Source organism: Euphorbia lathyris, chromosome 6 (genome assembly GCF_963576675.1).
Source record: "Euphorbia lathyris chromosome 6, ddEupLath1.1, whole genome shotgun sequence".
Lineage (NCBI taxonomy): Eukaryota > Viridiplantae > Streptophyta > Magnoliopsida > Malpighiales > Euphorbiaceae > Euphorbia > Euphorbia lathyris.
Genome location: NC_088915.1, coordinates 89,160,942 through 89,188,401, shown reverse-complemented (window position 1 = coordinate 89,188,401; position 27,460 = coordinate 89,160,942). Strand labels below are relative to the sequence as shown.

The 27,460-nt window shown below is 38.4% G+C and overlaps 1 protein-coding gene across 1 annotated transcript; it reads right to left on the bottom strand.

Moving 5' to 3' along the window:
- Positions 1-18,368: 18,368 nt before the first annotated feature.
- LOC136233065 (protein TORNADO 2) lies at positions 18,369-22,674 on the bottom strand. The gene is made up of 2 exons (XM_066022608.1): positions 22,096-22,674; positions 18,369-18,857 (listed from the first exon to the last, which is right to left on the bottom strand). The coding sequence occupies exons 1-2, from the start codon at positions 22,591-22,593 to the stop codon at positions 18,546-18,548; spliced, it is 810 nt and encodes a 269-aa protein (XP_065878680.1). The 5' UTR covers positions 22,594-22,674; the 3' UTR covers positions 18,369-18,545.
- Between the last annotated feature and the right edge of the window lie 4,786 nt (positions 22,675-27,460).

Genomic DNA, 27,460 nt, shown 5'->3' with positions numbered 1-27,460 from the left:
TGACATGATCATCAAAAGCAAGAAAATGCAAGACCACCCGCGGGATATCAAAGAAATCCTAGAAGTGTTGATCAAATATGGCCTCAAATTGAACCCAGAGAAATGCACATTCGGAGCAAGAGCGGGAAAGTTCCTGGGTTTCATTGTTAGCGGCAAAGGGGTTGAGGCGAATCCTGAGAAGGTTAAAGCAGTAATGGAGATGAAGACGCCAAGGAACATAAGGGAAGTACAGAGACTGAACGGGCGGTTGGTGGCATTAGGGCGATTCATATCATGCTCAGCTAGGCGATGTCTACCTTTCTACAATGCCATCAAAAAATCCAAGTCCTTTGAATGGACGCCGGATTGTCAAGAAGCATTTGAGGGGATAAAGCGATTACTATGTTATCCGCCCTTAATGAGCAGGCCGGAAGACGGAGAAGATTTTTTTCTTTATGTATCCGTCACCAGCATGGCGATATGCACTGTGATGGTGCGAGAAGAAGAAGGGCAACAATATCCAGTGTACTACGTGAGCAAAGTCCTGAAGGATGCAGAACTCCGGTATTCGAAGTTGGATAAAATGGCCCTCGCAGTGATAACCACGGCGGCTAGATTGAAACCATACTTTCAGGCGCATACTATCATTGTGAGAACTGGCATCCCAATGCGAAAGGTATTACAGAAACCTGACGCATCCGGCCGGTTGATGGAATGGTCAATTCGCCTGGGAGAATTCGATATTCGCTATGAAGGGAGACCAGCGCTAAAGAGCTAAGTACTCACCGATTTCGTGAACGAATTCACCTGGGATGACGATGAATGTCCGAAGGCACAAAAAGAAGAGTGGAGCATGTACACAGATGGGGCATTATCTACAGATGGAGCTGGGCTGGGAGTCGTCATCAAGGGCCCGGAGGTTATTCGCCTGTGCTATGCAGCAAAATTAACTTTCAAAACTACCAATAATGCCGCAGAGTATGAAGCAATGATATGCGGATTGAAGTTGCTCAATGAACTCACCCCAGAAAGAGTGGTAATCTACAGCGATTCCAAACTCATGATAAACCAGATCACAAAAAATTATCTGGTGAAACAGGAGGAGCTAGTAAAATACCATCAGGTAGTCGGCCGATTGACACAAGAGTTAACGCACAAGGGAGTCGTTTGGGAGATGGTGCATGTTCCACGAGGCCAAAATGCAAAAGCTGACGAATTGGCAAAAGCAGCGGCAAGTAGAGAACCATGGAGTCAAAAAGCATGCAGCTTGGAAATAAAATCGACACCAGCATTCGAGGTTGATCAGATTATGATCATCGAGGAACTGGAAGACGATGAAGATTGGCGGATGCAAATCCGTCAGTATCTGGAGCAGGGAGATTTGCCGGTTGATAAGAGCTTAGCCAGAAAAATAATTGGGCAGTCGGCACGATACTCAATGCGGGATGGAACTTTGTATCGGAAATCGTACACATGTCCATGGTTGAAATGCGTTAGTCGCAATGAAGGAGACTATGTGCTACGAGAACTACACGAAGAAATTTGTGGTGCGCACGAAGCTTCGGCGTCATTGGCAAGAAAGGTCAAACTGCTGGGATACTACTGGCCCAAGGTGGTGGAAGATTCCCAGAAGATGGTTGCGGAATGTCACAACTGTCAAATCCATGCGAATGAAAAGCATGTTCCCGGAGCTGAACAAATCACTATAATGACGGCGTGGCCATTCGCAACATGAGGAATTGATATAGTGGGTCCATTCCCAGAAACAACAAAGAAAAGGAAGTATTTGATAGTCGCAGTGGACCACTTCAGCAAATGGGTAGAAGCAGAGGCAGTAACCGCACAAACACCTGAGCGAATGATCGAGTTCTTACGAGAGAACATTATCATGCGATTTGGGATCCCGCAGAAGCTTATAACCGACAATGGCACCCAGTTCAACTGTGCCAAGTTCAAAACATACTGCGAAAGCATGGGAATCAAGAATCATTTTTCTTCTGTAAACCATCCCCAATCAAATGGTATGACCGAGGTTACCAACAGGGCCATGGTTCAAGGCATCAAGAAGCGGCTAGGTGACAAAAAAACAGGTTGGGCGGATGAGATACCCCATATGTTGTGGGCATACAGAACCTCTATAAAGGCAGCAACAGGCGAAATACCTTTCTCGCTAGTTTATGGAGCCGAAGCAATCCTACCTGTTGAAATCAAGTCGCCCACAGATCGGACAATTTATTATTGCGACACACAAAATCCTATCAACATCAGAGATGCTTTGGATTCTGTGGAGGAACGAAGAGAAAAAGCTTACATGCGAATGGCAATGTACCGCAATAGAATCAAGAAATACCATGACAGAAGAATGTGAAAAGTAATAATCAACGAGAACGACTTGGTCTTGAAAAAAGCGGATAAAATACAATCCAGAGATGGAAAAGGCAAGCTGGGCGTCAACTGGATCGGACCATACAAAGTATCCAAGAAGCTGGGACCAGCCACTTTTGAAATAGAAGAAATAAGCGGAAAGAAGCTCCCGCACACCTGGAATCTAGAGAATCTACGCCTATATAGAAAGGCCGAGTAGTTCGAGGAAATGACGAGTACTCTTTTTCCTTTTATGAGTTTTTCCCACTGGGTTTTCTGATAAAAGGTTTTAATGAGGCTTCGATCCCACACAATTGGTGTACATATGTAATAAACTTTTTCTCATCATCAATAAAAGTTATTACATTCACTCAGTATGTTACAACAAAATGCGGATTCTTTACAAAAACACATAAATGTGTTGCCTGTTAAAGAAAGGCGGATGCATGATTACGCATCACTCGCAAAAAACCTTAGGGTTAAAATCAAAAACACATAAATGTGTTGCCTGTTAAAGAAAGGCGGATGCATGATTACGCATCACTCGCAAAACCTTATGATCAAAACTTATGATTATTTTCGAAAGAAGAATTATAAGTTAAGGCATAAAATTAAGCGAATAAACGAGTACTCAAAATTGCAAAAAGGGTCTGGCCACCCTAGCTATGAAGAAACACAAATATGGAGTCGGCAAAAGGACAAAGGGCACATATAAAGGGCAAAAAAAAGGGACAATCACACACATATGAAAAGCAACAACCGAAAGAAAATATATATATCAGAGCGGTTTGTTACATGGTTTTTACATACAAAAGTCCAAATATAAGTTAAGCTATGCTACAGCTTCCTCTCCTTCGCCCCTAATGCCCTCCTGGACTGCGGCGACTCCCTCATCTCCTCCGGTAGGAGGATCTACTTCAAGCGAATCCTCAACCCTTGAATCGGTAACCGCTTCAGTAACCTCTTCGGTGAGAGGTACCTCTTGCACAGGTTGAGAAACGGCTTGGGGTGCCTCTCCTTCCGCGGGCTGAATAGGGATCTCGCAGCTAATCGGAGGATCCTGAAGACTCTTCCAATCTAAGAAGAGTACCTCATCCATATCAGCATCCTCGGCTTCCAGCTTATCCCACTCCCCAGTTAAATCCTTTTCAGGGATAGGAACTTTGGGGCGGTTAAGTACTAGACCCTGATGCCCGTGCTCATAAGCCGCATGAATCCGCTCCCCATACCAGTAGATGCGGGCGCCATCTTCAGCCAAAATCTCCTCAACCCTCTTCTTTTGGGCCTCATTGAAAGCAGCTAGGTCGTCGAGGGATTTTTGCAGTTCATCGGACTTGGCCTGAAGGGATTTAAGGGCCTCCTCCTTCTCGCCCACGGCCTTCTGACAGGTGCCCTCTAGGACCTTCACCTTCCCTTGGACATCATCATAAAGCGACTTCTGAGTCGCCAATTCCGTACCAAGACTTTCCAACTCCTTGGCTCGCATTGCATCCCTTCGGAGAATGCCCTCAGCGAAATTGATAATCTGCATATAACACGTCTCATAAATAAAAATGGGCGAATAGAAATATGCGGTTACAATGAACACAAGATATTTGAAAGCGAAGGACAAAGCAATAATATACCTCTACAGAACGCTTCTCGATCCCTTCCACAGCAGTAGGGAGCGGTACTTGCTCGCGCACACGGGAGGCAGAGGGAAGTCGCCCGAGGACATTGCATATGGAAGATACAATATCCTTGCAAGAGAAGTTCACGGCCAGGCCGAAAGTCCTAGTCCACCATCCGCTAATATCGGGGATTGGCTGCAAAAGCATAAAGAAAAATATCAAGAGAACGGCAGATAGCTCATAAGGAAAAAGTAGCAATACGAGAAGGAGCAGATCAAGATACCTCGTGAATGGGGGTACTGCTCTTTCCTTTAGACGAGGCGGATACAGGTGCGCCGCCAACAGTAAGGGACACAGAAGTGTTCTTCTTTTTAGAACGAGAAGACTCTGTATCCGCACTTATCTTCTGCTTCCTGGTTAAAGGAAGATCCTTGGAGGCAGAAGCGGGACCTTGTGAAGCGGAAGCCCTAACCGGGGAAGCCGCCCCAATAGAAGGAATCGTCCCTCCAGAAGGATCCACCCCTACAACGGAAGCGGTTTCCGTCATCCGCTTCTTTCTTCTCGCCAGGGCTTTAGCCTCCCGATCTGCAGCGATTTGAGATAAAGGATCACCCCTGCAAAGGGTTAAAAGAAACTATCAACTTGGAAATAAAAAGTACCTTGCACAAAAACGCGATAAGGAATATAGACAACGCGATCCCCCTCGCGGTACGCAATCGCTACTCGGCTCCTTAGCATATGAAAGGCCTGATCGTATGTCCATACAAAAGGAGGAGTGCTCTTCAAGAACTTGATAACGGCGGATTCTTCCTTGCTGGGATACCCGAAGTCTAAACTCTTTACGTTGGGTCGGCTCTAGCAACGAAGGAAGTTCAGGTTTTCCTCATTAAACTTGATAAAAAAGTAAGATCGATTCCACTCGCGGATCTTGTTCAGCTTCTCGTCAAAACCATAGTATCCGCTCTGGCGGATGAAAGTGAAATACCCCGCCGAGCTTTTGAAATGGTGGAGCTTGGAGAAGATTTTGGGCGAAAAGGGAACCTCCAAACAATCCGCCAAGAATTTGTCCAGAGTCAAATCGGCCCAGCCATTAGGATGCAATTGCCCGGGCGCGATTCCGTAACCGCCTAGGACGGAAGCAATCTCATCCGCCAGCGGATAAGTGAAGCCGCAGATAATCTGGGCCACGAAAATAGTGAAGTACCCCTTTGGGTAATCGCCCGGTCCCCTATCCTCCCCAGGAATGATAGTCTCGAGACCTCGGAGCCAGTGATAATGCTCCCACAAATCATCGATTGTCTCTTGACAAACCAGACTTCCCGACCTGTCCTTCTTTGGTAACAAACGAGGGGTTGGGACAGGTGGCGGAATCAACTTTTTAGGGTCAAAACCTAAACCCTCGTCGGTTGTATTCGCCAGATGAAGGAAGTCGGCGGGATGAGAATTACACCCAGGAGAGCTGGTTGAAGCTTCCTCAACCATCTCTTCGACCTCGTTAGAGACCTCGCGGACATAATCGTCGTCAAACGGTGCGAAGTCGAGGTCTGACATGATCGATAAAAGGAAAACAGAAGCAAAAAGCCAAACAAGGAACAAATGTGAAAAGAAAAACTTATATGAAAAAGACAACACAGTAAAGTGACGGGATTAAGAGGTCAACGCCGGAAAAGAAGTAACGGAATTAAAAGGTCGACGCCGGAGAAAACGAAAGAGGGGAAATGCACAAATTCAAAACTTTGAAATAATCGGACAAAGACGAAGCGTCCCCTATAAAAAGACCCTAAAAGGGCTCTTGCTAGACCAAGGGGGAGGCATGTGATAACCCGCGAAGCCCAAAACGGGTTATATTCATTTCACAAGCCCAGTCCATATTAAAGCCCCATGGGCTAAGATTGGACGGGACCCGAATGAAGGAAGCGGGCGCAGTGAGTAAACCGCCCCGAATTCCTAAACGGATCATCAAGACTCCCACTCAGAACCACGTTCGTTGCCATGGAAGCCACGAAAGGGACATGGCCTAAAAAGGGGTAACCGCCCTCAGAACGTGGCCCACTAAGGAGTAACCGCCCTCGGCGGTTACCCAAAAAACACCTATAAAAGGCCTTAAAAATAAGGGGGGAGGTACGTTCACATTTTTTCCCACAAAGCTATTGCTAAATTATAGACTCATTCTTTCAAAAACTGACTTGATCGTCGGAGAGTTTTCCCGGAGATCCTGTCTCCGGTTTTGTTTTGCAGGTAACTCCGGCAAAGAATATCAAAGCGGATCCAGCAAGTTATCAGCTTCCAAAGTATTTTTGGGGAGAGGCTGTTAACACAGCATGTTATATTCTTAATAGGGCTCTAGTTAGACCTATACTCAAGAAAACTCCCTATGAACTTTGGAAAGGACGAAAGCCCAATATTGGATACTTTCGTGCCTTTGGTTGTAGATGTTTTATTTTAAATACCAAAGATAGCTTAGCAAAGTTTGATTCAAAAGCTGATGAGGCTATCTTTTTGGGCTACTCAACAAACAGCAAAGCATACAGAGTTTTTAATAAACGAACTCAAGTTTTAGAAGAGTCTATACATGTAGAGTTCGACGAAACTGACCCTGCAGGTAGATACCAGCCGCTGACCGAAGATGATCCAAACTCAGCTATTGAGTCATTCACGAAAAGGCTGACCAAGAGTAAGAGTGAACCTAAGATTACTTTTTCTGGCCCATCTACTTCTGCAGAGATTGTTGAAACAGAAACAGCACAAGACATAAATCTACCTAAAGAGATAAGGATCCCAAGAGGGCACTCAGAGAGTGCGATCCTTGATTCTGCTGGGAATACCCTGATGACGAGGAATCAACTCAGGAAGTACCTCAGCAATGTTGCCTTCGTCTCAGTACAAGAACCGAAGAATTATGCTGAAGCTGAGTACGATGAATTCTGGATGATCACAATGCAAGAGGAGCTCGATCAATTTAGAAGAAACGACGTATGGGAGTTAGTGCCTCATCCAAAGAGTCAAAAGACCATTGGAACAAGATGGGTCTTCAGGAACAAGATGGATGAACAAGGAAACATAGTCAGGAACAAGGCAAGGCTTGTAGCTCAGGGCTACAGTCAGCAAGAAGGTATTGACTACGGTGAGACCTTTGCCCCAGTGGCAAGGCTAGAGGCAATTAGAATTCTATGTGCATATGCATCTTACATGAATTTTAAATTATTCCAAATGGATGTCAAAAGTGCATTTCTTAATGGAGTTATAAACGAGGAGGTTTATGTTAATCAACCTCCAGGTTTTGAGGACCCAAAATTCCCTAACCATGTTTATAAACTCAAAAAGGCTCTGTACGGCCTCAAGCAAGCACCCCGTGCTTGGTATGAGAGGCTGACCAGTTTCCTACTGACTAGAAATTACGTCAGGGGCAAAGCTGATACAACCTTATTCATTAAGAAAAAGGGTAAAGATACCCTGTTGGCCCAAATTTATGTTGATGATATAATATTTGGTGCAACTAACGAATCAATGTGCAAGGAGTTTAGCCAACAAATGCAGACTGAGTTTGAAATGTCCATGATGGGAGAACTCAACTTCTTCCTTGGTCTTCAAATTAAACAAGGAAAGAATGGCATCTTCATCATTCAAGCTAAATATGCCAAGGAGATATTAAAGAAATATGACTTGGAGAATTCCAAGCCAATATCCACTCCTATGGGCACTGACACTGTCCTCTGCGCTGATGAGAATGGTAAGTCGGTAGACAGCAAATTATATCGAGGTATGATAGGCTCTCTACTTTACTTAACAGCTAGTAGACCGGACATTCAGTTTTCAGTATGCTACTGTGCTAGATATCAATCTAACCCTAAGGAATCTCATTACATTGCTGTAAAAAGAATCCTTAGATATTTGCAAAGCTCAGTGAACGTAGGTTTGTGGTATCCAAATACTCATGATTTTACACTCATCGGATACACTGACGCTGACTATGGACGGGATAAGCTGGAACGAAAAAGCACCTCTGGAGGATGCCACTTCTTAGGAAGCTGTCTTGTATCCTGGTTCAGCAAAAAGCAGGCGTCAGTAGCCTTGTCTACCACTGAAGCTGAGTACATTGCTGCTGGTCATTGTGTTGCTCAATTCTTATAGATTAAGCAACAGCTTTAAGACTATGGTGTTCAAACGAAGACAATTGAAGTCAAATGTGACAACAAAAGTGCAATTGATCTTTCCAAGAACCCAATTCAACACAGCAGAATGAAGCATGTCAGCATCAGACATCACTTCATTAGAGACCATGTACTCAAAGGTGAGATCAAGCTGACCTTTGTCCCAACGGACGAACAGCTTGCGGATATCTTCACGAAGCCACTGGCCCGTGAGCAGTTCAGCATACTAAGAGAAGCAATTAGTATGTTTAATCCTCTTCAGTAAATTCCTGTTCTAAATGAATATGAATGCTGAGTGAATTACTATGCTGAATGATTGATTGTTTGCTGAGTAACTCATCGAAACTGACTGAACATCAAATACTGAGTAACTTGCACACTGAGTAAACTAGTTTAAACTTAAACTTTAAAATCATCCGTAAATGCATTACTGACCACTCAGAATATCAAACGCTTGACATTCTAAATACTGAGTGTTAGATCCGTTAGCATAAATGCAAAGCACGCGTATAGCCCTAGGATGACGTATTCGCCGTATGTGTCATAAATGCCAGGATCTTTGTCGGTACATAATCCCAAGGCAAAACTGACACATGGATTCGATTAAGATCCACACCGTTCATTCCGTCTATAAATTATGGGAATTTCCCCATCTTTTATTCTTTACGCTTAATCAATTCTAAAGGCAAAGAAACTACTTTGAACTTCTTCTCTCTCAAATTCCTCTAATTTTTCAAAATTCGAAGAATGACTAAGTTATATTTCAACGTCTCCGGTGCCGGCCACCAAAAGACTAACTCCGATCAACCTACCCAAAATCCCTCTACGCCGAGTAAGGGAAAAACTGGCCAGAACTCTGGTCAAGGAAAAACTGTCAAGGTCCGAACCTACTCCAAGGTTTTGGAGAACGTACGCGAATGGAAGGTTGAACCCTCCAGATGGGTTTCGGAGCACTTCGTACAAAATGAACAGCCATTTTGTGAATGGATTTCACAAAATGGATGGACTGGGCTGTTCTCGGTCAGGGATGAAACTTATCCTGACCTAGTGAGGGAATTCTACCACAACCTCAAGGTTGCCAGTGACTCCACCGACTACCTATGCACTGAAGTAAGAGGAAAAACCATCTTCATCAACCCTCTGTACATAGGAATTCTTTTTCAGCTGAAGACTGAGGGAGCAAGGCTGAGAAAGTCGGGAGATCAGGACAAGACAAACTATGTCCACAGCTTTTGCAAACCTGATGGCTACTCAGGAGAAGTCTCCGCTTCTTCAATGGGTCAGCACCAGAAAATGGCTCACTACCTGCTGAGTTATTTTATTTACCCGAAGATCAACTGCACTACATCAGCAACAAACTTTGAACAGTGCTTCATATGGCACATGCTGACGTACACCTCCATCAACATGCCAGTCTTCTTAGTTGCTGGGTTCCTACGCAGCACGGGTACGCTAAGACTTGGGTCAATCATAACTAGGATCCTCCTTGACCATAAAATTGACCTCCAAGGTGAGGAGAAAGTTAAAGGAACTAAGATCACAGCAGCCTCGCTGAGGGCGTTGAAGTTTGGACAGCCTTTGAAGAAAGGTAAAGCTGCTGCTGCTGCTGATGCTGGCCAAGCTGAGGAAACTGCTGAGCTAAAGAAAGGGCGAAGAACTAAGGCCCCAGCTTCTCGCAAGAGGAATACTGCTGAGACTCCCTCTGCAAACGTTGAGTCTCCAGCAAAGAAGCAGAAGTCAGCTGGCAAGTCAGCTGAGAAAAGAACCAGGCAAGGTGAGCCTGGAACTGAGGAAGCTGCTGAGCAACCTCAGAAGAAGCAGAAAACTTCTACCTTGATTCCTTTGGACACCATACCAACCGACTTCGTTGTACCGGGTGACTCTCACTTCACCCAGTGTCAAGGTACTATTGCTGAGTCCGAGGAACCTGAAGTCCAATTAGATGATCATTTCATCTCTCAAGTTGAGGAGGAACTTGATGGAGAAACTACTGAGGAGGAAGAGGAAGACGAAGAAGCCAGCGGTCAGGATGACGCTGAGGGTTCTGAGGAAACTGCCAGCGAAAATGAAGCTGAGGATGCTGACACCGAGGTAGCTGTTGGTGATGAGCATGACACTGAGCTAGCTGCTGGAGTTGAGCCAGTACTTGACCAACACATTGTTGATCAACTTGAACAGCAGGCTGACCAGACTCATATTGAGAAAAAGGAACCCTCTCCTACTCACTCAGATGAACCTGCTCATACTTCCACTCCACCGCGTAGAAGGCAAAAGATGGTTAAGGCCAGTGAGAAGATGGTCAGTGAATCTCCTGTGCAACCACCTTCTATTCCTGAACTTGTTCTCTCCTAGACAACCAAGGATCCTTCTACTGTCAAACTGACATTCTTCAAACGGTAATCTACTTCCACTACCTCCGCGCCGTTAGAAAAACAAGCCTCTGTTTCTTCTCAGTGGGAACATGCCGACCCTCACACTTCTTCCACCTCAACCAGTCAGGTTGAACCGTCTACTGTTCATGCTGTTTCCTCAAGCATGGTGCTGACTCCCCATTCTTCTGCCGTCAGCACAGACAGTATTCGGGTTATAACTTCCATAACTCAACTCTCTACCGATCAATCAACATTTCCTCCAACTCAAGTGCAGATTGAGCAAACTCTTCCAGTCACTGACCAGGGTACACCTTTCACTCCACTTCCTTCTGGTCATACTGATGTCCATCTGAATGCCACTGAGTCCGGCAAGAAGATTATCGACTCAGTGCAATCTTTGATCAGAGATCTTCAACATTCCACTCCTCCTGCTGCTGGTTCTTCTATTCTCGAGACTACCCAGCTCTCTCAGGTCACTCAGCTTCTCAATGAAGTTAAGGGACTTAAAGATCTGCTGAATGTCGTCTTATCCTTCCAAGCCCAGCAAGCTAAGCAGGATTCCATTGCCAAGTTGGCAGAGATACAACTGACAATAGTTCAACATCTGAACTCTCTCCATCACCAAGTCCAGAAGCTGTCCGCTGTGAACACTGACTACGCCACTTCCTCTGAACTCAAAATGCTCTTTGCTCAGCTTCACACTGAGCAACTGAAGACAAACGAGCAAATGGTGTCATACAGTCAGTGCTCAGTAGAGCAAATCGGTGAGGCTATAAGACTGCTTAATCTAAATAAGCAAGAGATGGATACTGACGCGTTGAAGCAGAATGAATTGCTGTCCATCGCACAACAATCTTTCAACCACATCCGTCATAACAATATCCAACGTCATCATTATGACTCAGCTCTCTTGAAGACATTCCACCAAATCTTTGCTGGCCTCTCTGAAGCTCTTATCTGGCAAGCCAAAGCTCAAGCTTATAGTGTCAATATGATCAGTGCTGCTGATCTCCGAATACCTGAAGAGGTCTCAGCTGATGGAGTTGCCATTTTTGATGGCGTTAATGAGAGCGCTGAGAAGCTAAAGGAGCTTTCTCAGGAACTGACTCGCGCTGTCCTAACTGATGCCTTCAAGCTCCCCGAAGTTGACAAAACGGGGGAGAAAGCGCAAGCAGATAGAGCTCAGCATGAGCGACGTCAGTATGAGCAAAGTTAGTCTTCACAACACAAGAAAAAGAAATAGATAGGCTAGCTCAGTATACAGTTGTAATCTTTTGTTGCCTTATCTTTTTATGTGTTGCTGTGTAATGAATGACTTCCATCAATATATCATATCCTTATCTTCATCATCTTCAAATCTTAAGTTATGATATATATATTGCTAAATACTGAGTTATTAAGTATCTTCAATTGAATCAGCTATGTTTAACACTTGTAAAATTATTTGACTAAATCATATGCTGATAACATGTTTGACATTAACCTATGTGCTTGTAATACATTCTGATAAGAACTCATTGAACAAGAAATTACTCAGCGCGCTCTATATGACTAAACCTTCCGCTTTACACTGAGTAAATAGAATATGTTGAAATAGCTTACCTATATCTGAAAACTGATCTCAGACTTACTCATTTAAATCTTTAAATGTTTTAAGTTAAACTAAGTTAGTAGCTCAACCCTTACGGGGGAGTTTGCTAAAATATACTAGGTCAACTATCATGGGGGAGCTCATACTGAGTTCCTTGCTGAATAGTTTTGCCAACATCAAAATGGGGAAGTTTATTGAAACACCTTGCCACATAATTTTGATTTGACAAAATTGTTTAAGTATAATCCAAAATACATATTCTAAACACACTAAGTTTAAATGCTTTAATTTATTCTACTAATGTGTTTGTTCAATGTTGAGTTATAAATGTTATAAGTCATAAGGATTGGAAGGCCCAAGCCCAATACGGAAGCCAAGGCCCAAGTCAAACAACTCAGTACACTCGGCCCGCGTATGTCAAGACGTTGCCGTTTTGAAACAAAACGCAACCAGCAAACGGAAGGATCTAGAAGACCTTCGGGAACAACTTCAAGATGAAGCTGCTGAGTAGTCTCGACAAACGTACAAGACAGCAGCTGGCGAAGGAAAACTTCCAGACAAAGTGTTTCCTCTTTTGGAAAAGTTCAGACGACACAGTATGCTGTCCAGTTGACCTTACCATAAAAAGAGAGACCATCTGCTGAGCTGACCGAGGACAGAAGATACACGATTGTGATTGGCCGAGAGCTCTGAGCAAGTCAGGATGACAACGATATATATCCGTTTCCCTCCAACGGCTATTTCGAAATTCGAAATGACCGAGGCCCAGACATCTCTATAAATAGTGCCATCACAAGCTTCATTCTACACAGAACTTGATCAAGCAGTTACGCTGACCAAATTTCTACACAAGTTCTGCAAGCAAGAAGCAAAGCAAATCTTACACTACAATTTCTTATATTTGTGTAAAAGTCTAGAGTGATTGTTAAATCGTCTAAAGTGTCTTAGCACATCTTTGTATTAGGACAAAACACTTATCATTTCTAGAGATAGAAAGGAGAGGCTGAGTACTCGGTTTTAAGTACTCAGCAAGAGAATAGGATTGAGTAGAAGTATAGAGGAAGGTACTCTTGTCATACTCAATTGCTGATATTGTAATAGGTTTGAGGCTCTACCTTTAAAGAGCTCAGTAGAGTATTTGAAATCTCGGAACGTGTTCTGGGGACAGGACGTAGGCTTAGAAGAAGCCGAACCTGGATAAATCTGCTGAGTGAAGTATTTCTTACCTTAACTCCTTATTTGTATTGCTTGATTTAAAAAATCAAAACTGACCAAGTAAAGAGGTCAAAGTTGAGTTGTGCGCATTGAACGTCTGAGCTCAGAAATAGACTCTAAGTGCTATCTCCTGACTCAAGCTAAGAAACTGACCTAGTCACCAGTTGACTAAGCCAGTATCTTGCTGTTTACTCAGCGCTGCTGTTGAAACTGTTTTCTTTAGAAAAAGAAGTCTGCCCTAATAGCGAAAAAGTTTAAATAGTTCCTAACCCCCCCTTGGAACTATACTTGCTACCTTATAAGGGACCAACACGTACGGTCTATGATCTTGGCAATGGCAAAACGTTGGTAGGCAAATGGGGCAGATTTAATCTTTGTCATTGGGGAGCTTGGTTGGAGTGCTTAAGTACACGGAATTGGGCAAGTAAATAGTGTAAATTGAACTTCGGGAAGTTAGGAACAACTTTGTATAAGGGATCGAAGAATAAAACGAATCGTAAATAGATGAAATTGAGGATTGAAAATAACTGGTTGAATCTGGAAAATTCCGGAAACAGGATGTCTAAAAGAATTTGGGCTGGAGAGATCGGCTTGTAACTAGAGTTTCTGGGCACGGAATTGGGCAAATAAATACACTAGATCGAACTTCAGGACGTTAGGAACAACTTTGTCGAAGGGATTGAAAGCAAAAAATGACTTTAAATGGACAGAATTGAGCTTTGAAAAAGGATGGATGAATCTGGAAAATTACTTTAGAAAGGAAATTCTAATTGAAAACTTGAGCAGAGTAACGACTTAAAAACACTAATTTGATTTGAGAAACTTGAAAAGAGGCTTTGGAACTTGAATTGAAGCTAAAGGAATCTAAATGAGGGATTAAAACTAAGAAAAACGAAAAACGAAAGGAAGAACTTTGAAGAACTTGAAAAACTAGGAGCTAAGAACTAAAAACTAAAAAGAGAGCATTGAGAGTAACCTTTAGAGAGGGGTTTTGTTGTGTGTTGAGTGTGTGTTTTAGTGTATGGAAGGGGGTCTATTTATAGTATTTTTAAGTGGCGTTTTGGTAATTCTTTAGTGGTATTAGGGTATTTTGGTCTTTTCATCACCAACTAACTCAACTAACTCCAACTAACTAAGCAACTAACTTAACTTCCTCAACTGCCGTTGACTGCTTCCGGACGAGACGATACGCCCTGCGTATGTCCTACTACGTCCTGCGTGTTGTGGCTCATGGGCCTTGTGCGTTTCATTGATGATTGTTACGCGTGGCGTCTCTGGTGTCGCGTCCCGCGTGAAGGAGTACGCCCTGCGTATTGGTGGATATGCCCTGCGTATTGGAGCTTCTGATCTTGGAACACTCTGCGGATGCGTCTTACGCATGACGTATTGGCAAGTACGTCCCGCGTAAGAAAGTACGCCCCGCGTAAAGTGAAGGACGCGCTGCGTATTTGAGTTTTTGACGTTGATTTCTCCGGACGCCTTGTTTACGCGCTGCGTATTGAGGACACGCCCCGCGTGGTGTCGGACTCTCTCATGGGTTGAAGGTTAGCTTACACGTGTATTATTTTCTAGAAAATATAAACTATATCCTAAAAACACAACTCAAGCATTTTATATACATAAAAATAATTATTTTATTTTTTGGGCCAACACCAATGAAGAAACATTTATCAGATTTCGAATCTAGTTTGTCGGACGCAATGCGTTTGACAAAGGCTGAACAACCCCATACTCTCATAAATGAAAACACGGGTTTCCTACCAACGAACAATTCATATGGTGTGGAACTAGCGGATATAAGAAGTATTGTTAGAGATGATATATCTTAGTCACTCTTAAATCACGAGTAAATTACATCAATAGTACCTGAACTTTACCTTAATTTACACTTTGGTACCTAGATTACATTTTGTCCCGAAAATATACCTGAACTAACGATGACCGGACAATTTAGTACATTTTGCCGGTCAATAACCGGTCAATGCGAGTTTGATGAGTAAATTACACTATTGGTACCTAAACTTTATCCTAATTCACACTTTGGTACCTAAATTTCATTTTGTCCAAAAAATACACTTCATGTAAAGATGAATCGATAATTTAGTATATTTGACCAATCAACGTGAGTTAACCATTTTAAATTAGAAATTTAGACTCACCATACACTCAATTAACATATACAATAGTACTCTTTAGCTCTACATATATATTAAAGGTTAGTATTATAATTTTATGTTAATTGAGTGTATTGTAGGTCCTAATTTTTAATTCAAAATGGTCAAACTCTCGTTGATTGGTCACTAACCAATCTGATGTACTAAATTATCTGGTCACCTTCACTTGAGTAATATTTTTGGGACAAAAAAAATCCAGGTATCAAAGTCTGAATTAGGAAAAGTTCAGGTACCATTTATGTAATTTACTCAGACAAACTTGCATTGATCGATCATTTACAGGTAAAATTTACTAAATTGTCCGGTCACTATTACTTCGGGTATATTTTTGAGACAAAATGTAATGTAGGTACCAAAGTGTAAAATAGGTAATCTTCAAGTACTATTGGTGTAATTTACCCCTTAAATCACTAAGAGTCAACTATTTATACTATTTTTGAGTAAATTACACCAATGGTACCTGGACTTTACCCTAATTCACACTTTGGTACCTAGATTACATTTTGTTTTAAAACTATACCTGGAGTAACGATGATCGGACAATTTAGTATATTTTACCGGTACGACTTTGACAAGTAAATTACACTAATGGTATCTGAACTTTATCATAATTCACACTTTGGTACTTAGATTTCATTGTGTCCAAAAAATACACCTCAAACAAAGATGACTCAATATTTTAGTACATTTGACTGATCAATGATCGATCAATGCGAATTTGACCATTTTAAATTAAAAATTGGGACACACCATACACTCAATTAATATAAAATTACAATACTGTTGTATATATATATAACAGTATTGTAATTTTATGTTAATTGAGTTTATGGTGAGTCTCAATGTTTAGTTCACATTACCTGGTCACTAAGCAATCAAATGAACTAAAATTTTCAGTCATCTTTACTTGTGTTATATTTTTAGGATAAAATAAAATTTAGGTACCGAAGTATGAATTATGGTAAAGTCTAGGTATCGTTGATGTAATTAACTCATACAACTCGCGTTGACAGATCATTAAGTAAAATATACTAAATTATCGAGTTATCATTATTTTAGATATATTTTTAAAATAAAATATAATTTAAATATAAAAGTGTAAACTATGTAAAGTTTAAGTAGCATAGGAGCTCACTAGAAGTGTTTCGAGATGCTGAACTCACCCCCTTAAAAAGAAAAGACAGGTGAAAATGAATAATATCTGAACTAAATCAACACTTCCTTTGATTAGGGTTAAGTTTGTCGTTTCTTCCTAGAGATTTTGTATGCTTTCTAGTAGTAATAAATGCAAGCTGTGATAAAACTAGAAAGGGCCCTTTATGTCTTGGAAGAAGAGGCAGCCTACGATTTTCGTCAAACACCTCTGACTAACGATGTGGACACAACACCACAAAACAAGGACTACATAAGAAAAAAACAACTTTCGGTGGCACAACACCCAAAAAATTTGAACATCAAGTAAAATATTAATTTGAAGAAAAAGGTAACAAAATACATATTTAATTGAATAAATGCTCTATTAGAGTATTATTTTACGCTGATTGTCCGTTTAGAAATAATATCCGTGATACTACTTTGTAAATTAGGATAAAATCAGATAAAGATTATTCGATTTTAAAATTATAAAGAAGTCGGATAAAGATTGTCTGACTTCTTCACATCGCACGTAACCTGAACAATAATGTTCGAGTTACGGTTTTGTCTCATCCAAAAGCAGCACAAAGAACCGTGCTGCTTTTGGAACGACTTCCGAAGGAAGTCAGACAAAACCGAATCTCGAAAATTATTGTTCGGGTTACGTACGATGTGAAGAAATCGACAATCTTTATCCGACTTCTTTGTAATTTTAAAACCGAATAAGTTTTATCTGATTTCATCCCAATTTACAAAGCACTGTCATATACATTATTTCTAACTAGAAAATTAACGTGAAATAATACTCCAATGTGAACACAACAACGACTCTACAAAAGAACAACTTTCCACGTCACAACACCAACACTCAAAAAATTTGAACATTAAGCAGCATTAAATTCGAGAAAAAGATCACAAAATACATATTTAATTGAATAAATGCTCCATTGGAGCATTATTTCACGTTGATTGTCCAATTAGAAATAATGTCCGTGATAATGCTCTGTAAATTAGAATGAAATCAAATAAAAATTATTCGATCTTAAAATTATAAAGAAGTCAGATAAAGATTGTCTGACTTTTTCACATTGCATGTAACCCCAGCAATAATGCTCGGGTTACAGTCTTGTCCCATCCAAAAGCAGCTGCTTTTGGAATGACTTCCAAAGGAAGTCGGATAAAACTGTATCCCGAGAGTGATTGCTAGGATTACGTGTGATGTGAAGAAGTTAGACAATCTTTATCCAATTTCTTTCCAATTTCAAAATCAGATAATCTTTATCATCCTACTTTACATAGTACTATCAGAGCCATTATTTCTAATCCGACAATCAACGTGAAATAATACTCCAATATGGACACAACACGACAATAAGAACTCTACAAAAAAGACAACTTTCCGCAGCACAACACCCATCACTAAAAAAATTTGGACATCAAGTAGTATTGAATTCGAGAAAAAGGTCATAAAATACATATTTAATTGAATAAATGCTCCGGATGAGCATTATTTCACGTTGATTGTCGAATTAGAAATAATATCCATGATAGTACTCTGTAAATTAGGATGAAATCGGATAAAAATTATTCGATTTTAAAATTACAAAGAAATCGGATAAAGATTGTCCGACTTCTTCACATTGCACGTAACCCGAGCAATAATGCTCGGGTTACGGTCTTGTCCCATCCATAAGCAGCACGGTTCCGTGCTGCTTTTGGAACAACTTCCGAAGGAAGTCGGACGGACAAAACCGTATCCCGAGAATGATTGCTCAGGTTACGTGCGATGTGAAGAAGTCGGACAATCTTTATCCGATTTCTTTGCAATTTCAAAATCGGATAATTTTTATCTGATTTCCTCCTAATTTACAGAGTACTATCACGGACATTATTTCTAACCGGACAATCAACGTGAACTACTACTCCAACCTAGCACTACCGAGACCTTTTTTTTTTCAAGTATAGCCTTGCTTGTATCTCCGAAACAGATCTTCAGTTTTGGCATTCCTAAAAGCACAGCAACCTATTAAATAAACACATATCAAACCTATAAGAGTAATCAGCAGTATTATATCAGCTCTTCTCCATTCTTTTTTAATATTAGCCAGTAGCCCAGCTTTGCAGGAATCACAATTGTAGCACAGCTGGTTTTGGTCATTGTTCCAATTCAGGCAGTCCCTGTCCGCGGCATTGTTGATCGGACTTATCCAATATGTCGGGTTCACGAACGTGTACCCACATTGCGTCGGAGGTTTACAGCATCCTGACTGTTAGGAATTGGATACGTTATTGATTATAATAGGGTTGATAAGCGGAACAAGAATTAAATATGCAATCAGAAGAATAAGAGATTTACGTTGTTCGGCTATTTTTTACTTGCATTGATGACTAAGAAAAAACATTTAGTTCATTAGTAACGAGCAAGTCGGTACAATATCAAGGAACTCTCGTCCTCTATTTAAGTTTCTAACGCTCAAATTTAATGAGACACGTTTATACCCATAAGTAGAGGTGGCAAAAGTATACATGAGCCGATTACACGACACAAAATCGACATGCAATTTTTGGATTAACACGAAACTGACACACAAAATTTTGGGTTGGATTAGGATTGATATGCTAACCCGAAAACGCAACGAAATGACACGAATATATAAAATTATTATTATATTTTCTCGTATTTTTATACGTCACTTTATTAAAAAAGATAATAAAAATTATAATTATTAATTTCAAATGTGATTTGAACCTTCTAAACTGTTATAAACACATTATATGACCTCTAACATGATATTAGCGGACTTTTTGATAGTCAACGTTAATATACTAATATAAAAATGACATGAAGTATTTAAAAATACTACAATTTCGTTGATATATACACATGACAAATTATATGTAACCTGAAAACACGATACGAAATCGACACTAAACCAAACAAGCTAATACGATTGTAATACGAAAGTTTTTGGATTGGGTTTGAATTTACTTTTTTTAACACGAACCCGAAAATGGCACGAATCTAACACGATAATTGCCAGGTCTGCCCACAAGTTCTAAAACCCTGACCACTGAACTTTACTAATTTTCACGGTATGATCACTAAACTATAAAACATAATATAAAAGTCACTTAATTTACAATTTTTAACATTATGGTCACTAAACTTTAACTAACGCATCAAAATGACGTTTAACAATCTCAAATGGAAATGTTTAAAAATTAAATTTGTTTAGAACGACATTTAGCATAAAGCCACATTTTTTTTTCCAAAACTAATATATTTTTGAGTTTTTTCTCTCTAAAAATTCAATTTTTTTTTCTAACTAAATAACATCTAAATGATGTCAAAATAAAAATTTTTAAAAATTAAAGTCGTAAAATATAATTATCAAAGTTTTGAACACCATTAAATCATAAAGCAAAGATTAACACATGGTTTACATAATCTTTTCTCAACTTTAACATTCTTTAATTTGATTCTACAGTCAAAAATAGATCAATAACATATTCTTTTCTGCAATTACAAAGCAATCATCTTTATCGCTATACTACTGTTTTGAAATAGATCTAGTTAATTGGGTAAATTATACAATGGTCACTAAACTTTACTCATTTTCACGATTGTCTATTAAATTTCAAAACGTAGCATAAAAATCACTGAATTTTACAGTTTGTAACTTTATGGCCGCTAAATTGAGTTACCGGTTCAAAATGATACTCCTTCTGTTTCATATTGCATGTCGTTTTAAAGAGTTGTATAGAAATTAAAGATATTAAATAAAAGACATTATTACCCCTTATTTATTGATTCCACTATTTATTTATTCTATAATAAGTCCATTATTCTAATTAATTTTCATAAACCCATGTTTTATAGCAGGAAAAAAGACGACTTAACGTGTACTGATCATATAAAATGACATGTATAGTGAAACAAAAAAGAATCACTAGAAAGACATATAATATGAAACGGAGGTAGTAGTTGATAACTTCAAAATAGAAAATTTCAAGAATTAATGAGATTTAAAAAAAAAATTAATTATGTATTTATCTGTTTTGAGGTAATTTAAGTTTTTTTTAGTTAAGAGGACATAAAGTGAATTGTTTAAAGAAAAAAAACTCATGAACTCGTAATTTTGGAAAATAAAAAATGCAGCTCCAATGTAAATGAGATTCTAAACTTTAGCCCTTCTTTGGGAGGAGGTTAATGGAAGTAAATGTGAGTAATGGAAGGTTAAGTATTAAGTTAACCTTGTTTGGGAGTTATTTTTTGGGAGTAAATGGAGGTTAATGAGGTTAAATCTTTACTTCCTCTAACCTCCAAATTGGGGGTTAATGGGAGTAACGTAAACTTTTTTAAAATTTCTTCTCTCTGCAGAGTAAATTTAACCTACCTTCCCCTCCAAATTTAAACTCCCAAACAAGGTTAAACATTTAACCTCATTTACATCCTATAAACTCTCAAACAAGGTTAATTTTGAACTTTCCATTACCTCATTTAACTCTCACCTCCATTAACCTCCAAACTCCCAAACAAATGCTTAATCATTGCATATTTTCATTTTGACGTCGTTAACCGTTATTTCTATAGCTTTTTCTAACTATAAAATTACTTTATACTCCCTCCATTCTCAAATAAGTGTCATTTTAGATAATTGTTTTTGTTCTTTTTTTAAGTGTCGTTTTCGTTTTTCAATAAAATTTAGTATAGTTTTTTAGTCTAAGAATTTAAATTTTATCTTGATTTATGTGTTTTTTAAGCTTTCAAAGTTCTTTCTCCAACCGATAATTTTTATTTAGTTAATCCATGTAAATTTATTAATTTAAGTACATATTAATTGTGTTTCTTAATTTGTGTGAAAAACTCTAAAATGACACTTATTTAAGAATGGAGGGAGTATCTCCTACCAAAAAAACACCTAAATGACAAAAATAATTTATTATTTTGAGGTCGTCAAAAGTCATGAAACCAACGCCTTACAATGACCACGATTTCAAAAATAAAAATGTTCAACAATTAAAAATATTTTGATTAACATTTACCATCAAACCATATTTTTTAATTTCCAGAATCACAATTTCGGTAGCTTTCTCTCCAAAAATTGATTTTTCCCAAAAATATCTTCAGCCACGCCTCAAAATTATTGTCAACAACTTCAAAAATTGAAGTGTTAAAAAATTAAAGTTGTTTACAACTATATTTATTGTAAAACTTCATTTTTTAACTTCCAAAATCACCATTTCAGTAGTTTTCTTTCTCTGAAGTCGTTTTCTCTCCTAACCAAACAACACCCAAATCACCTCAAAACGAAAAATCAAAGCATTAAAATTGCTTAAAATATCATATATTCTTTAAAATTTTCTATATTGAGATCATAATCTATCATTTTAAGGCATCGATTGAACTTTATTAGCAATACCGTAAAAACGAGTAAAGTTCTGTAACCATAAAAAAATGTATAAGATGCCAAGAACTGAAAGAAGAAAAGAAAGAATCATTACCTGCAAAGGATTAATCCGAGCATTAAAGAAATCTTCAGCCATCCGAAAACTCTGATTCAACTCAGAACACAAAGTAGTAGAACTAAGACAATTCCTAATCCCATCCCATTTAAAAGAACTCTGAACTCTTCGCCGGAGCCAACCGGAATAATCTTCCAGCCGATACTCTAAATAAGCTCTAGAAGGTTCAAGATGACCGGAACCTCTAATGGTAACCATATAGATGAAAACAACTAAACAAGTCAGCAAGATTATGAGTATAAGCATAGCTACTAGATAGAATATGAGGAGCCATGGGATTCTCCAAAACCCTCCTATAAATCCTGCTAAAGCTATGAGGAGTATGAGGATTCCGATGATTATGACTGGCCATTGTAGGATTTTGACACAGGAGTTGTCTTGCTCCATTGCTAGCCAGATCCCGGCTCCGATGATCGGGATTGAGAGGAGCATGGCCACGAAGTTTATCGCTCCGATTACATTGTTGCTTAGAGCCATTGGAAAGGAAGATGGATGGATAGAAAGAAAGAATTTATGTGAAAATGGAGTGAAAGTGAGTGAAAGTGAGAGAAATGGGTTGAAAGTTAAACTAAATAAAAATTAGCTTTAGACATATGACCCACTAGGTTTTATTCTTTCCTTGATTTATGATAACTACTAAAAGAAAGCTATATTGCAATTTTGAGGTAAATTATAACTATAGTACTTGAATTCTCACTCTTTTACAACTAGGGTACCTAAATTACAATGAGACGGAAAGGAATGACTAAATTGTCTTGAAAAATAAAGTGGGTCTCATGTTAAGTCAAAGACCGTAAACTATGCATCTTATTTAAAAATAAAGTCTAGGTATTAAAATGTGAAAAAAGTTAAACATCAGGTACCATAGTTGTAATTTGTCTATATTTTTAATGGTTAACCGGTTGTTGGTGGTTACAAGTACTATATTATACAATCATCTTAAGTTCAGGATACTATAGTTGTAATTTGCCCACGTTTTAATGGTTAATCGGTTGTAAGAGGTCATAAGTACTATTCAGTTATTTTAAGTTGGGATAAAATCTAGGTATGAAAATATAAAAGTGAAAAAAGTTCAAGTACCATATTTGTAGTTTGACTATATTTTAATGGTTAACCAGTTGTAACAAGTCATAATATTATAGTGTCCACTTTGTCATCTTAACTTTAGGTAAAATCTAGGTACCAAAATGTAAAAAAAAAAAAGAAGGTAAAATTTAGGTATCATAGTTATAATTTGTTCATATTTTTAATGGTTAATTCGGTTGTAACAGATCAAAAGTATCATATTGTTAAGTCATCTTAAGTTCAGATAAAATTTAGGTACCAAAGTGTAAAAGAGAATAAAGTTCTGGTACCATGATTATAATTTACCACAATTTTAATGAATTTCAACGACTTTTGTAATACTTTTCACACTATTCAAGATGAGCTGAACCTCTAATGGTAACCATATAGATGAAAACAACTAAACAAATTAGCAAGATTATAAGGACGAGCATAGCTACTAGATAGGATACGAGGAGCCATGGGATTCTCCAAAACCCTCCTATAAATCCTCCTAAAGCTACGAGGAGTATGAGGATTCCGATGATTATGACGGGCCATTGTAGGATTCTGACACAGGAGTTGTCTTATTCCATGGCTAGCCAGATCCCGGCTCCGATGATCGGAATTGAGAGGAGCATTGCGACGAAGTTTATTGCTCCGATTACATTGTTGCTTAGAGCCATTGGAGAGGAAAGATAGATAGAGAGATAGAAGGAATTTATGTGAAAATGGAGTGAAAGAGGTTGAAAGTTAAACTAAATAAAAATTGCCTTTAGAGACATATGACCCACTAAGTTTTATTCTTTTCCTTGGATCCATGATAACTACTAAAGGTAAATTATAATTATAGTACTGAATTTTACTCGTTTACATTTTGGTACCTAGATTTTATTTTTATACAAAAAAAATACATGAACTTAAATTACAATATAGTCCATGTGACATGCTATGATCGGGTAACCATTAAAAATGCGGGTAAAATTACAACTATGCTACCTTAATTATAGGTTCTTTCACATCTTATTATTGAGACTTCATTTTTGCAGACAATATAGTACCTATGACTTGCTATAACCGCTTAACTAATATAAATATTGATCTTGTAGGTCCCACATTTAAGTCAAAGACTTGGTCCAACTGTGCCTCTTGTGCGAGAATGAAGTCTAGATACCAAATCGTGAAAGAAGTTAAAGTTCGAGTACATTAGTTGTAATTTATCCATATTTTTAATAAATAACGGTTGTAGCAGGTCATTCGCACTATATTGTTCAATCTTCTTAAGTTCAGGTATCATTTGTGTTAAAATAAAATCTAGATACCAAAATATAAAAATAGTAAAAGTTCAGGTATTATTGTTGTAATTTACCCATATAAAAAAATATGGTTAACCGGTTGTAGCAGCCATAGTTACTATACAGTTTAGTCATCTTTATGTTCAAATATTTTTGTGCTAATATGAAATGTAGGTACCAAATTGTGAACAAGAGTAAAGTCAGGTACCATAATTATAATTTATCAACAATTTGTGGCTCATCCAACGACTTTAGTAACACTTTTCACACTTTGAAAAGGACTCATTTGTAGGGAACAAACCTATATAGATGAAAACAACTAAACAAGTTAGCTAGATTATGAGTATGAGCGTCTTTCACAACAGAAATATTTCATAAGAAAGGAAAGGCTAAAAACTGGAATGGCTCAATCAATCTGAACCGATTAGTCGGCTATTCAAGTCTTCTCCTTAATCCCTGAAGGCAGAAGGAGGATTAGATCTCGGTGTGCTACCCCTGTGTAGTCTCAGCCCGCCAATAAACCATTTGAATACCAGGATAAGATATATAAGAAGGGAAGGAGCTGGTGCCTTTAATATGCCTTGCTAAGCGCCCCCATTAAAGCAGGAATCATCAAAAGCAAAAAGCCCACCATGCGTCTTGGGGTTCGGAATTTTACCGTGGACCTCAGTCCTGTGTCTATCCGTAACCTGTTGAACTCCCACCATCCTTACGGTTTGATGGGTGTCTATCCGGTCGAAAGGTTTTCAATCAGGTTCAGGACCGATCTCTAATAATGAATATGTTGTTTGTTTTGTTTACTTTGTTGTAATGTTGTGTTTAGTTGTTTGGCTGGTCTATGTGTGTGTAAGTAGTTTCCCATTGCATTGATGTACTCCTATTGCTAGAATGAATCAAATCTGCTTTGTTTTAGTTATTTATTTTCCTTCTAGTCCACGAGAAGGCCTCTTTTACGGAGGATCCAGTTTTCATAGAGAGAGAGTCAAAAGCATAATAGGCTGGCAGAGATAGAATATGAGGAGCCATGGGATTCTCCAAAAACCTCCTATAAATCCTGCTAAAGCTACGAGGAGTATGAGGATTCCTATGATTATGACTGGCCATTGTAGGATTCTGATACAGGAGTTGTCTTGCTCCATTGCTAGCCAGATCCCGGCTCTGATGATCGGGATTGAGAGGAGCATTGCGACGAAGTTTATTGCTCCGATTACATTGTTGCTCAGAGCCATTTTAGAGGGTTTTGTTTTTTCAATTCCTGTGAAAAAAGAGTGAAAGAGAGTGAAAGTGGGTGAAAGAGGTTGAAAGTTAAACTAAATGAAAATAAGCTTTAGATATATGACCCACTACATTTTATTCTTTTCCCTGGATTCATGATAACTCCAACAAAAAAAAAATTGTAATTTGAGGTAAATTACAATTATGGTACCTAGATTTTTCACTCTTTTATACTTTGGTTTCTAGGTTTTTGCAAAAAAATATACCCGAAGTTATAATGATTGGACAATATAGTACATATGACCTGCTACAACGGGTTAACCATTAAAACATGGTTAAATTACAAGCATGGTATCTGAACTTTACCTTTTTTTAACATTTTGGAACCATATTTCATTTTTACAGATAATACAGTACTTATGACATGTTAACTGCTTAACTAAAAATATTGATTCTGATTTTTTTAGATTTTCTTCAATTTGCAGGGTTTCTAAGAGATTAGAAATTGTTTTAGAGAGAGAAAAGGAAGATTAGAGATGGAAACGAATGACTAAATTGTCTTTACAACTTAGTTGGGTCACACATTTAAGTCAAATACTTCATCAAAATATGTCTTTTGTGCAAAAATTGAGTTTGGGTATCAAAACATGAAATAAGTTAAAGTTTAGGTACTATAATTGTAATTTACCCACATTTTAATGGTTAATCGGTTGTAATATGCCATAAGTAATATATTGTCAATCTTCTTTTCAGGTATCCTAGTAGTAATTTTCCACTTTTAATGGTTAATCGGTTGTAGAATGTCATAAGTACTATCTTATCCGGTCATTTTAAGTTTAAAGTAAAAATTTAGATATCAAGGTGTAAAAGATAAGATGATAAAGTTCAAGTACCATAGTTGTAATTTGTCCATATTTTTAATTGTTAACTGGTTGTAACAGATCATAATTACTATATTGTCTGATCATCTTAAGTTCAAGTAAAATCTAGATATCAAAATGTCAATGAGGATAAAGTTTAGGTATCATTAACTTTTCACACTAAATAAACTCTACTAGGTTTAAGATGACCAGAACCTCTAATGGTAATCATATGATGAAAACAACTAAACAAGTTAGCAAGATTATGAGTACGAGCATGGCTACTAGATAAAATATGAGGAGCCATGGGAATCTCCAAAACCCTCTTATAAACCCTGCTAAAGCTACGAGGAGTATGAGGATTCCGATGATTATGACTGGCCATTGTAGGATTTTGACATAGGAGTTGTCTTGTTCCATTGCTAGCCAGATCCCGGCTCTGATGATCGGGATTGAGAGGAGCATTGCGATGAAGTTTATTGCTCCGATTACATTGTTGCTTAGAGCCATGGAGAGGGGAGATAGATAGATGGAGAGCTAAAATTCCTAAAAAGAAAATGGAGTGAAAGTGAAAGAAAGAGGTTGAAAGTTAAACTAAATGAAAATTAGCTTTAGAGACATATGACTCAGTAGGTTTTATTCCTTTCCTTGGATTGACACTAAAAGAAAGCTATATTACAATTTTGGGGTAAATTATAACTATAGTACTTGAATTTTCACTCTTTTAAAAACTATGGTACCTAAATTACAACTACAGTACCTGAGATGGAAACGAATGACTAAATTGTCTTTAAAAATTAAGTGGGTCCCACCTTAAGTCAAAGACCTTAAACTATGCATTTTGTGAAAAATGAAGTCTAGGTACTAAAATATGAAAAAAGTTAAAAGTCAGGTACCATACTTGTAATTTATCTATATTTTTAATGGTTA